The sequence below is a fragment of the Falco naumanni genome, chromosome 4 (assembly GCF_017639655.2).
Source record: "Falco naumanni isolate bFalNau1 chromosome 4, bFalNau1.pat, whole genome shotgun sequence".
In the NCBI taxonomy this organism is placed as follows: domain Eukaryota; kingdom Metazoa; phylum Chordata; class Aves; order Falconiformes; family Falconidae; genus Falco; species Falco naumanni.
In genome coordinates this window covers 73,825,943-73,838,639 of record NC_054057.1, presented here as the reverse complement: position 1 = coordinate 73,838,639, position 12,697 = coordinate 73,825,943, and the positions used below count along the sequence as shown (strand labels likewise).

The 12,697-nt window shown below is 37.8% G+C and overlaps 1 protein-coding gene across 4 annotated transcripts in view; it reads left to right on the top strand.

Moving 5' to 3' along the window:
* Positions 1 to 12,697, top strand: part of LOC121088031 (katanin interacting protein) — a 65,921-nt gene that overhangs the window by 19,006 nt on the left and 34,218 nt on the right. For all 4 annotated transcript variants that reach the window (XM_040593628.1, XM_040593629.1, XM_040593627.1 and 1 more), the window contains 5 exons: positions 611 to 723; positions 1,155 to 1,269; positions 1,669 to 1,875; positions 6,043 to 6,183; positions 10,956 to 11,844. In XM_040593628.1, the coding sequence (XP_040449562.1) occupies positions 611 to 723; positions 1,155 to 1,269; positions 1,669 to 1,875; positions 6,043 to 6,183; positions 10,956 to 11,844 (1,465 nt within the window). The remainder of the gene's footprint in view (positions 1 to 610; positions 724 to 1,154; positions 1,270 to 1,668; positions 1,876 to 6,042; positions 6,184 to 10,955; positions 11,845 to 12,697) is intronic.

The window sequence follows — 12,697 nt, the reverse complement described above, 5'->3', positions numbered from 1 at the left end:
AGTTTTTTGCTGATGCTGAGTATTCTGTCTGTGACAAAAATTACCAACAAATTTTAACAAAGGGAGCAGGATATTCTTACAAAGTGGGGTACAGGCAGAGAAAGAGCCTATAACCCTGTAAGAACTGCAGGACTTTTCCTCTGTTTTCTTTTAGATAGTCACTGCTGATGGTTCTATCTTTAAAAAAATAAATCAAGGTTTTATTCTAATGAAATGAGCTTTTTTGGGGTTTAAAAGTCTTTATGATCCTTTTTTTGGAGAAGGAAGAAGACTAAGCAGACCTGTGCCAAAGCTCTGGCCAACTCTGAGTCCTACCAAATGTATACAATGGGATTTCAGACATATATATGTATATGTAATAGTCATCAGAGAATGCTTTTACATTACTTTTCTTTCACACAGATCAAACTCCAAGCTCAGCTCTTTCATTGCAAATCAGGACCAGTTCTGTTAAATGTGCTTCAACTCACTATAGAGTTACAGATTAGCTAAGGTTAACTGAGACCAGTGCTAGGCCCAAACTATTAATTTATTCCAGAGATGCAGATTGATACTCATTGGTATGTGGAAAACAATGTGAATTAAACATGTTCATCTTTTTCTTACTTAGAGGGAATTTTCTCTTTCATCTGTTGTTTCTGCAATGGCTGAACCTCCAGAAAAAAGTCAGCCAAGGACTGCAGTCATAAAAGCTGTTGAGAGAATTTGTCCTTTTGGAAACAGGTATATATATTTCCTTTAAGACTACCTTCCTTTTTTGAGGAGATATTTTCCAGTGTACCAGCTGGCGTAGTGTAGTACTGCTACACCTGACAATCTTTAGATACCATAATGCAAGTGGTAGTAAATCAGGGAGAAAGTTCCAGCCTTGGGCCAATCTCTGTGCCAACATCTTCCTCTGTCTCTATATTACCTATGTCTTGCTTTGTCAGACTGCTGTAGAACCAGCTGAGAACTCGAGCCCTGTCTTTTAACCTAACTGTGTATCGAAGGTGGGATGCTGCAACAGTTACTGTTCAGTGTGAGGGTACACAGGATTCTTCTGTGGGGTGTGTGTGTTCACCTTACCTTTTCACCTTTGCACCAGCTAAACTGTTTCTTAAAAATACAAGAATTTTGAGGAAGTAACATGTAAAATAATATGTATGTTTCAGACAACAGGAGAATCTCCTGAAAGTCCTTGCTGAGCCTGAGAGCCATTCTGCCCATGATAATGACATATTCCTGTCTGGTGACAAACCTGAAGTAGATGTCATGTTGAGAGAGAAGGTTTGTGTTTACATGCACCTTTACTGATGCTTGCCAGTATTACTGAAATAAAAGTACATTGAATGACCTGTATTCCACCGATTCCACCTTATGGCAGGGTAAGAGAAGAGAATGTCACCATTCCTTTGTTCATCAGAATGACAAAGAACAGAGAGCTGTTTTCTCCTTAGGTTTTCTAAGAGGGTCATAAGTTCTCTTCTCTTACCCTGCCATAGATTTATTAGTTGATGTGGGTCAGCACTGGTGCAACCTGGAATGACTGAATGCGGTCCAGATAGCCTGGAGTTTGCAAGCTTTTTGCTTCTGATCCATCAGTAATGTAGCCTTAACAGTCTTAATTTTCTTCTGTGTTTTATTGTTTTGTCACTTACATTTATACCATATTTCATTTCATTCCAGACGACGACCAGTATGGAAGTATGTGATGCCATTTATGTGACTATGGAACTTCTTTCTAACTGGGGAAATCCAGTAAACGTGGGCCTGAGTGAGGTGGAATTCTTTGATTTATACAATGAAAAGATATTTGTGTCTCCTTATGACGTGGACATTCGAAATGCTGACAACTCAGGGGATTTGTGCTGCTTGGTCAATAAGAACTTAAATGTAAGACAGCTTAGTCCTGGAAGTGAGAATTTCTCATTAGAATATGTCTTTAATATTCTGTCACTAGGTTTTTTGTTTAGAGACATGATTGCATTTTGTCTGAACTGCATAACAACTATATGATAATTTAAAAAAAATACAAAGATTGCTTATTATTAGCAAATCCAGCTTTCCTGTCCAAAGATGTTGGTATTCAGTTATAATTTTGCTATAGAACAAAATTTGATTAATTTGCCTGACTGACTTAACTGAGCAACTGGAAGGAGGCAGCTTTAACTCTGCCTCCTTTTATCTTAACTCTGTGGTATTGTCTTGGATAAAACACATTCAGTTTTTATAATATTCTAATGTAATCATAATATTTGTAGAATGAGATCATAAAACTTTAAGGACAGGAAATTTCATACTTTTACAGAATGTCTGCTGATAAACTTAAGTAATTCTTGTGATCTGAAGGTGTGGGAGCTTCACTGCTAACTTCTTTCAGACGTTTAATATGAATTTAAGTAAACGTAAGGAGGAAATGTGTAGTTTCCTCCATCCCCTTGTTATCCTTTTACCTAGGGAAGAATCACAGAAGAATAAGAATGTGTAGATAGCTAGTTTTGAACAAGAGACTAAGAAAAATGTGTGGCATTGTGAAAATATTTCATGGCTCTTCTGTGAGATAGTAAGATGAGGAGACATGAAGTGCTTACATACTAAAGACAATAACTGGTAGGAACTTTTGATGCTCCTGAAGAGATGAACAAATGTCCATAGCCCTTCATACAGTCACAATTTCATTTGTGCTGCGCTTTCACTGTGTGTCCTTTGTCTCCATAGTTCCTCAAAGCTAGGATTCTAGTAAAAATTAATATGTTTTTAGTGGATGAGGATAATAAATGACTTAGTGTATGAAAAAATATAAATGAAAACTCATTCCATGCTAGTGATACTTTTGTGCTTGCAGGGTGAATGAGAATAGAAAGAGGACAAATATGCAGTATTCTGAAATTTAGTTGAAACTTAGTGTGGAGTAGTATTTCCGGAGCAATATTTTCACTTGAACCATCTTTCTTACTGTCTCCTGAAAATTGTAGTTTGAGTGTCGTAAATACCCATTCTGATTTATGTCTGTGCTCTCTGGCAGATGAGACTTGGGTAGCAATAGTAGTAGCAGTAGTGACTCTTGTGCTTTCTACATAATTATAAATTATGTCATAATATATTCATTAAGCCATTATAAACCTGTTATTCTTAGCATTTCTCATGTATTTATATATCCCATTCTTCTTAAATAATGAGGTTTTGTATTTCATTGATTAATATATTCTTTTGATTTGTGACACTTTTAATCTCCTCTCTTGAAGCTGGCAAGATATTGCATCAGAGAAGATGCAACATGGACAGGGAATATGGTCATAGAATGTGGATATGTGATAACTGAACTGCTTACTCCTGCAGGAGTCAAAGCAGCATTTCCAGTTTGTGTACATTTCAGATCATACAGGAAAGCTTTTGGGTGCATTAGAAAAAATTGCAAATTGATGACTCTCCAAGCGTCTAGTATTTTCAACACAATGAACACTTAATATAAAAACTTACTTTGTGGAAAACTTGCTTTACCACAGTTAAAACACTTCCATCTTTGATCATTTAGGTGTACATTTGTCTTTGAGAACAGACATACTCTTATAGAAGATTGGGCATTATATTTATTTATTTATTAGTTTATTACCTTTGCAGACTTCTAGAAGAACATCTAAATTGCTGCTTCCCTTGTCCTTTGCGATATGCTGTGAAAGAAAAAAACGCCCAGCAGAACATCAGGTGCTCTCAACTAAGGAAATGGTGCCTGATGGATACAATGCTTAATAAGGCATTATATTATTTATATATATAGAGAAATGTAAAATAGGCATTTCATTGAAATTGCTTTCTGTAAACCTTTCTGATTCTTACATGCATATATAGGTCTTTTAAACCTCAGAATGACAAGGACAGGTAATTGTAATCCTAGACATAACTAACAAAGGTACTTCTTCACAATGGTGAACCCTCAGACCCATGTCATTCCTCTTCACAGTGCTTGAGCCTTCCTTTACTTTCCAGCAGGTATATCTTCAGTGCCCACACAAAGCAGTGTCTTGAGCCAGTCTCCCACAGAATCTAAGACCAAAGGTTCCCACGCTTACTTTTTTTTTCTCTTGATCCAGTTCAAATGTAATTCCTACTCCTTATATATCACCCTGATGCTTCAAAGAACTTTTGGGCTAGATTTTTCAGTGCTAGTTGCAAAGACAGTAACTCCAGACTTGAGTATGTTATGTGAAGGCACGGACATCACTCTCACTCTTGGTGATAAAACATGGGCCTTCCCCAGTCTAGTGAGTTTTGTCATGGAGTCAAGGTGCCTTCAGTTTCTGGTGTCAGATGGTTGACATGCTGACAGAGACTGTAACACCTGTGAGTTTGTGTATCCTCAGTTGTAAGCAATTGCTTCCACTGATAAACAAAACAATTGCTACTGCTGCCTCTCACTCAAAACACAATACTTGGCCTGGCTCTGATATGCCTTCTATTTGGAAAATCATGTGCAACTTTCCAGAGAAAGTAGTGAGAAGCATGAACAGGTCTTTTCAAAGTCCATTTTGGTGCTGAATCTGGTGCATTCCTGTGAAGGCACTTCTGGTGCTATTTCAGTACACACCAGAACCCACTGATTTCTAGGGAACCAGCTCCTGACTGGAGAGGTCTGGAAATGGATCGCTTACCAGATGTTGTCTGCTGTTGGAAAATGATTTTTTTTTTTAATCATTCTTGTTTCATAGTATGGCTTCAGTAATATGATTTAGCTTTGAAGTTGATCCTGGAATTGGGTTTACACTAGTTTGAAGAGCTATCCTTCATGTCTTCAATGTTAAGAGACAACTTATTTTATATAGAAAGGATTAAACCTGTCTGGCACTCGTATGGCTGTTTATGCCCAAAACTGACATTCAAAGCAACAACAGTCTCCCAAAGCTTTTGAAGAGTTCTGTGGGGCAGAGTCTTTGTGAGCCATCAAAGCTTGGAGAATGAAGATGACCACTCTGAGAAGTGGCCCTGTTCATGATTTCTTTGAACAGACTGGCAGAGCTTTGTCCGTTCCATCATTAGGCACACATCTAAGTACTCGGTAGGAAAGTTTTGTTGTTACTGCCTTCAGGAAAAACTGACAGACTCATTTCAAAGTGAAAGGATATGGAAAAATACTGACTTTGTGTACGTACTGTGTGACTAGACGCTATGTACTATGTATCCTTGAAAACAGAAAGGGAGCTAATTTATCTGCTAATCTCAGATAACTGAAATGTTGTCTGCATGCATATTTACTTTGTGCCCTCATTTGTCTCATTTTTGGGGTAACATTTGACATCAAGTATATTAATATTCAACATTTTGATTCTGTGACTCTTTACTTCTTGCTTCTTTCTGAGCTGCCACACATCCTTTCCCTCCACTTCTGAATGTGTAGGGGTGGCTGTTCTGAGCAATATTCAGATTTAGGCATTCTTTGGTACTTTAAAATGTCTTGATCGTCAGTGGTCTGTAAAATTCATGTTGGGAGTTTCTGTTAGAAACATCTAGAAAATGTTAGAAAATCTCAAGTGTAGAGTCCTATATATAGCTCTAGAGATCTAGAAGTGAAATTAGATGCCTACAAAGCCTGATTAAAACAGAGGCAGTGAAATAAAATTCTATAAGATTCCCCTCTTTAGAGGGCAAAACAGAAGTGTAAGCACTTTAAGAAATCGTAAAATGATTATGCAGTGTCCATTGTGCTCAGTGATCCCCTCTAGTGCTTGCAAAGCTGATTAATTTGATTAAAATAAACTGGGCTTGCCCTGACCCTGCATTTACAAAGCATGGCAGACTGTCATTTGTGAGCGTGCAGATGTCTTACTGGGACAGCGAGCAGCTGACCTTCATCTAATTGTCAGGTTGTTGCAAGCTGTCTTACAGGCAAGAGGGTCGGATTTACTGTTTGGAAACGAGGTTAAGATTTTGCTCTTAACATAGTAGATTTTCGTAAATGGTTACTTTTCTAATCGCTGTATATTTTTTGTGGGGTGGTGAATTAATTAAAATATCCTGCTTTAGGAGAAAGAGTATTAGTGACAGTCTGCTTGTACATGTTCTTAGATCACGGAGAAAAGCTTCCTTTGGATGTGCCCTTTCCATCCACTTGTCCAACTTTACTTTGTTATCCGCAATCCCACCCGGTCACATGACTTTGGTATATCCAAGATCAAGATTTGGAATTACAGCACAACAACTCCCAGTGTAAGTAGTCTGTTCTCAACTCTATGTATGTTGTACCTTGTCTAGGGAAACTCAGTTTGATCTTCTTTCTGAAAGTATGAAATAAAAGTAGATACCATTTTCCCTAATAAAATAGGGAGCTAGGAGGGGTCCGTGTCTACTGTAAGATTTGCTTTTGTCTTAATTGTAAGTGGTAGCAATGTAATTTTAATGTTTACATAGGCACAATGAGCATTTTCTTTCAAAGCTATTAGAAGTCTCTAAAGACCTAATAAAAGGCTTCCATATTCTGTCACTGAATCCTCTACTGTAGTAAGAAATAAAGATACAAAGGTAAGTGCATCTTAATACTCAGTACTTTCAGTTGTTTTATCACAATAAAAAGAAACGTGTATCAATATGTGTTTTCTCATGTATAGGATAAATAGGCTGACTGTTGCTCGATTTCAGTTTTGTCACTTAAATTGAAAAGTATACTAACTGTGTGTTCGTAATAAAACAAGTAGTCTAGTGTTACAAGAGAGACATCTCACGGCAGATGGTCTCTTGTTTGTGTGTTTGAAAGTCACCGTGAAAATTATTCTTGTTTGTACGCTGCAATGTTAAGAAAAAAAATCCCAGGTACTAGATCAAAGAGGATTTGCTGTCCTGGATTATAAATAAGAGGCTTTATCTCTCTGGTTTTGCTCTCATCCATGTTCTTATATAAGCACATATGGTAATTTATACATATGGAAATGGCCAGGGAAGGGACAGCTTAAACAAATTTACTATAACTTGATTTATGTTTATTTTCTGGAATTCTAATAGCTTTTTCTATTAAAATGTGGGCTACAAAATGTTCCATCATCATTACAGAGTGTGAAAAGGACTGCTGTTTTAGGAGGTAATGGCATGATTTGTTACCAAACCTATTGAATATAATGCAGGGAATACATATAAAGGTATTTCTCTGTTTCAAGGCACCGTTTTTTTTAATCAACTGCTGTGAGGCAAGCTGTAAAATCCATTAGGTGTATAATCCCATGGATTTTGGTGGCAATGCAGCAATCTACTCTAACTAAAGACATGTCTCATTATACTTAAGATGAAAGAATAATACAAGCAGTTCTGCGCAATTCTGTAATTTGTCATGAGGAAGTTTTGTCTGAGAAGTATAAAACCCCAAAATATAATTGGCTAACAATTCTTTTCCTGCTAGTGTGAATCCAGAGCCAGACTTCTGTGCCTTTTTTTTGGTAATCATTCTAACATCCTTCTTCAAAAACCACATAAGTGCGAGGTACCCCAGTAGTTCTTAAAAAAATAGGCAAAAAATTAATTCAGGCCAGTACTTTTGTACGTCTGAATTTTAGAACTTGAGTCTGAAAGTAGAAAAAATATGTCTGAAGGAAGCTGTAAAAGTCAGATTACATCATTGTCATAGGTTCTTTGGTTCATTGGATTACAAGGAAGGTCTCACAGAATGCTTCATCTTGCCTGCCTTTACCTCAGATGAGGTCTGTGGAAAAGGAGGTCATTTTAGTCTGCAAGAAGAGATCAAGTGTAAGGGCAGCCAGTTATTTTCAAGTTAGTTTGAAATATTCAGACATTTTGTGAATACTTGCTACAGCCTTGAAATTGCATCGTTACTTGGTGCTATTAAAACTCTTTTCATAAGTTCCGATAAAATGTCTGTTGTATATCTTCACAAATCTGTGAATGGAATTAATGCTTCAATGCATGAAGGTCTTTGTTGCTGTCCAGTTGGATCGTTTTCTTCTTCGAGTGATTGCTTGTATACGTGCTCCTCATGTGACTATGTTCAAGGCCGTTGTCTTGAGCTGGAGATTTTTTTTCAGTGCTGGACTGCCACCGGGGTGCATTTTCTGTAAGAATGCAGCAGCTTTGTGCCAGCAGAGTTAGGTTTGTAGAAGAAATTTTTTCTTCTAGTTCTTGCCGCCTTATCTCTTGCTCCTTCATTTTCACGCTTCTGTGAGAAGTCAGGCAGAGGCAACTTCAGGTCTTCTGTCCAGCTTTAATTCACAGGAAAATGCCTCTGTTTTTAAGCTTTGTCCTTCATGCACAAATATCACTGAAATGGCTGGAAATACCATCCCCGTTGCTCCATTAGAAAGCACCATTCCAGCAGGCACTTTGTGAGGGCTGAAGGTGCATGCTGGGAAGGAACATCGAGGGAAACTGTAGAACTATTTTCACAAAATCTTTCATTTTTTTCTCTCTGATGTTGATCATACCTGCTTGCTTGTTCTACGACATTGTGCTATTCTGATTACTCTTTTGGGAGGAAAGAACCCTGCCTTGGGTGAAGTACTGAGTGTTAGTTTACAGGGTGGTTTCTTGATGGAATTACTCATGAGGAAGGGATTTCTCCAGCCTCCTCATGCTTGAGGAGAGTTAAGTGGTGGCACTAGGGAAGCTAACCGTTTTGTCGATCTTCCACACCACATGTGATCGCTAGGCGACTGGAAGTTTAGAAGCCAGGTGGGAGGGCATGTTCGTAGTCTTGTGTCTGCGTATGTTTGCTCTTGGAGTCCCTGAGATCTGTTCATATTTTTCCTCCCTGAGCCTAGGTCTGCTTAGAATTTTGGTGCGTGAGATTTTCATTAGCTCTTTTACTAGTTCTTCATTAATAGAAGGTTCTTCTGAGCTATCGGCTTTATTAATGCCTGCCCCAGTTAGGTCTGTCTCTAATGTCCTATAAATGTCTGTTAGGGTTGCCTGATTCATCTTTGTGCAATCTGAACACCTCTTTTGCTTCCTACAATACCTATCCCAGATATTCCAGAGATTGGGAAGTCATTTCCCACTGACTAGGATAGTAATTTTGAGGTTACCGGCCCTTTTCTGTGCTTGACTGCCCCTCTTTCAGGGAGAGTAAGCTCCACCATCTATCTCATTTTGTAATGTTTTCTCTGCCTACCTTACTCCTCTGGTACTGGTGGGTGAAGATTAATTTCAAATCCTGTTGTTCTTTAGAGGTTGCAGATTTTAATTAAAACACATGAAACTGACAAACACTTTTCAAAATATACCTGTGTATATTTCCATGGTTTCATGCAGTTTATATCTGTTCCCAGGTAAAAAATACAGACCAAAGGTTTGAGTATTTCTGACATCAGTAGGGGCTAGGATACTATGTAAAAATTGTACAAGTATCCCAAATTCAACTGTAAATATCCAATATCTCTACCATTTAAGGAGTACACTAACAGTCCAGAAGTAGAGAGATTAAAAAAAATAACATTACTGGGCATCCTGATAGTCTTTCTCTTCCCCATCATCATTTCCGGCAAAGCCATGTAGTCAGTTTTTAATATATATAATTATTAAAGTGTTTTGATCCCCAATTAGATTAACCTAGCAGTGTCCTTGTTCAAGGGGAGAAAATATCATGTTTTATGGCCAAATGCATCAGTACAGACATATAGCACTTTATGATACTCTAGGAATAACACAGGCAGTCATGTCATAATGGCCAATTAAACTGGGTTTACAGCTGTTCTCTGAGAAGTTAGTGAAGGTTATCTTTTTCTATCAGGAATGTGTCTTGCATTGCCACACCTACTCCCCTCCCTCAGCTGTACCTTTCTTGTTATGCTTGCATCTTCCGTTTTTCCCCCTGTGTAGGTCCGTATTACATTTTTCACCTCATACTCATTATTGTTTGGAAGGCAGTAGAATGGAAGCTATAAAGACTCGTAAGCTGTAAAGAGTGTGTGCAGGAGTGAAGAACTGGAGCCACTTGTACCTGAAGGTGAAGGAGTAACTGGCTTAGGCTGGGAGTAGAGGAAAGTTTAAATCGCATTCAAGTGCACCCAGGAGATGAGCAAGAGGGACGAAACTGAAACTTCTTACTTTTATGAAAAGCTTCTTATTTTCCATGAAAATAAGGAAAGAACAGAGAATCTAAAAAGATTCTACACTGATGGACACATTACTGAAATTTAGAGGGCAGAAAGGAGATGGATTTTGCCTTATCTTCGAGATTTTCTTTGAAGATACCGGTATTTTTGATGAGAAGGAGAAAAAGGTTAGATGGAAATGATAAAGAGTATAGAAAGAACATTAGTTCCAACTTCAGGGGAATGAAAAAAAAAAAAAAAAGGTTTTAGTGAGTGGCACAGAAAAGAACATAAAGTTGTGAGTGGCAGAGTTGTGTTTGAGATAAAGGCTTTCTATTTAAAAGGCTAGTTAAGTGTTAGAATAGGCTATGAAGGCAGATCATTTGAAACTGTTAAAAACAGATTTCTTCACAATGGTATAGGTTATTTTACTTTTTCCAGTTAGAAAGAGATGGACCAAATGATTTTTTTTTTCTTTTTAATGTCCTTTCCAGCCCTGTATTTCTATAACTCTTTATAACTCTTTTTAACTCTAGCGGCTTTGATCTGGGTGGTGGTTCGCTGTGGAACATGTTATAAAAGTCATGAATCTTAAAGATGCTGAAGCAAAATGTGCCTCTGGAATTTATATCCTGATCAAATATAAGCATACTTAATCTAGACTTCTTTGCTCAAGCTTTTCTAAATATTCAAGCCTTGTCAGCCAGAATGGTTCAGAGTAGCGTCTAGCAGGGGTTTTAGTCCTTTTAAATAAAATCTTAAATATTCCATGATATTTTCAGTAGTTTGAGCTTTTGATTAAAAAGTAGTCAAAAGCATGTTACTGATATGGGTTTTTAATAGTTTTTCATCTGTTTATTGATTACGTTCAAGTGTCAAGAGTTCCAGAACAGTGATATCTAATGCTTGAACAGCTTAACTGAAACCTTCATCCTTTTATTTTTGTAGGACCTTGATGTTGGAGCAAGGAAGGTGAGGTTATATATCAATGAGAACCTTGTATTTGATGGTGAATTAGAGAGAGCTTCTGGAGATCTCTGCACTGACCATAGCACTACAATTGACCTCACAGATCACAAGCAAAATACCTCTGCATATTCTTCAAATGAAGGGAAAGACGTAAACGCACCTGCAGTCACCCAGAAGAGAGCAGACTTAAATTTTAAATGCTTACAGTCAAACAGTACTTCGCTAAACTGGAAATCTCTGCCAGAGGACAATCATCTTGAGCGTAAGATGAACTCAAACAGCTTTGCGAAGAAAAATGTGTCTGAGTTAGAGGATGATCTAAAAGTTTTACCATCTTGTATAAAAGATACTAAAGAGAATGCAACAGCACAAGCAGTTACGCATCTTCTTCAGTCTGATGATGAACTTGCTTTGAGCAAGCAAATGGAAAAGCTAACAGGAAGAAAATTGTCCGATTCTACAGGTGCAGTTCCCTCTTGGTTACAGTCATCTTCCCAAGTAACAGAGAGTAATCAAGTTATTTCCAGTAAGCAGAAGCCTCCCTGGCTTGCTACAGAACATGGTTTAGGCTTGAGATTTCAAACACAGTCAGATGGAATCATGAAAAACTTTTCTGATCTGACTGAGGGTGTCAAATGTCAGAGAAATGGACTGGGAAGATCCAGTAGTAGAAATGCAAATGGAGGTGAGAGATCACAAATGCTAAGCAGAAAGGAGGATGACTTGGGCCTGGACGTTTTGGAGCAACCTTCTAACAAAAATTCCTGCAGCTCACAGTACCCTACAAGTGGAAGGAGAAGTGTTAGATGTGCAAAAAAGATAGGATTAAGCACTGTAAATCTTGGAGAAGATGATTCTGCTCTCAAAGGTAAGAGCTCACAATAGCAACCGTAGTACAAGTGCTGACATGTTCTCCCTTTTGCAGAGGCACAGAATCATTTAGGTGGGAAGGCACCTCTTGACATTCCTGAAGGCCTAGGCAGGGGGATTTTAGTTTTGCTATTTACAGTATTCAGTTTTTTCTCATTCATGCTATGACAGTGCTCAGTCTCTCTCCTTGTCCTACACCTGATGTGAAATGCTTTTCTGACAAATTTACATTCTGAGTTAGTTTTTTTTAATTTACTGGGAGAAGATTGAAGACTATATTTCAGTAAATTATATGCTAAAATTGACAGTCCTGCAGACAGCAAATGTTTGCTAATATCATGGGAAATCTGCAAAAAGATAAGGAAGTGTGACCTCAAGGTAGTGAGTAAATTGACAGTTTGTGTAGTAGGTTTGTGTCTTTCTCAGTGAGAATATATGCTGAATGTATTTGTTCAGAGTGATTGGAAAACTGCCCTTATTTTCCCTTCTCTGCTCATGAGATCACATACCTCTTTCAAACCTCTCCCTCAGACACCTCTGCTTATTTATGAAGCTTTTTCTTGTAAATTTAGCTGTTATCTCCTCCACGCTTTTGATTATCCTTTTCATTCTTCTTCAAACCTTTTTTAGTTTGTCTGGATCCTGTTGGAGGTGGAAGATCCAGATTTGTGTACTTGTGTTCTACCTCTGGCAGCAGTCAACAGTGTGTGCCCAGGGAAAAGTATGAGAACTGGCCAAGTTGTGAAGTTCCTGCTCTCTCCCAACCTTTGGCAATTCATGGCTAAGAAATTTTCTGTGTGGGGGATAATATTTTTGTGCTTAACCACTATAAATAACACAAGAATAGAATT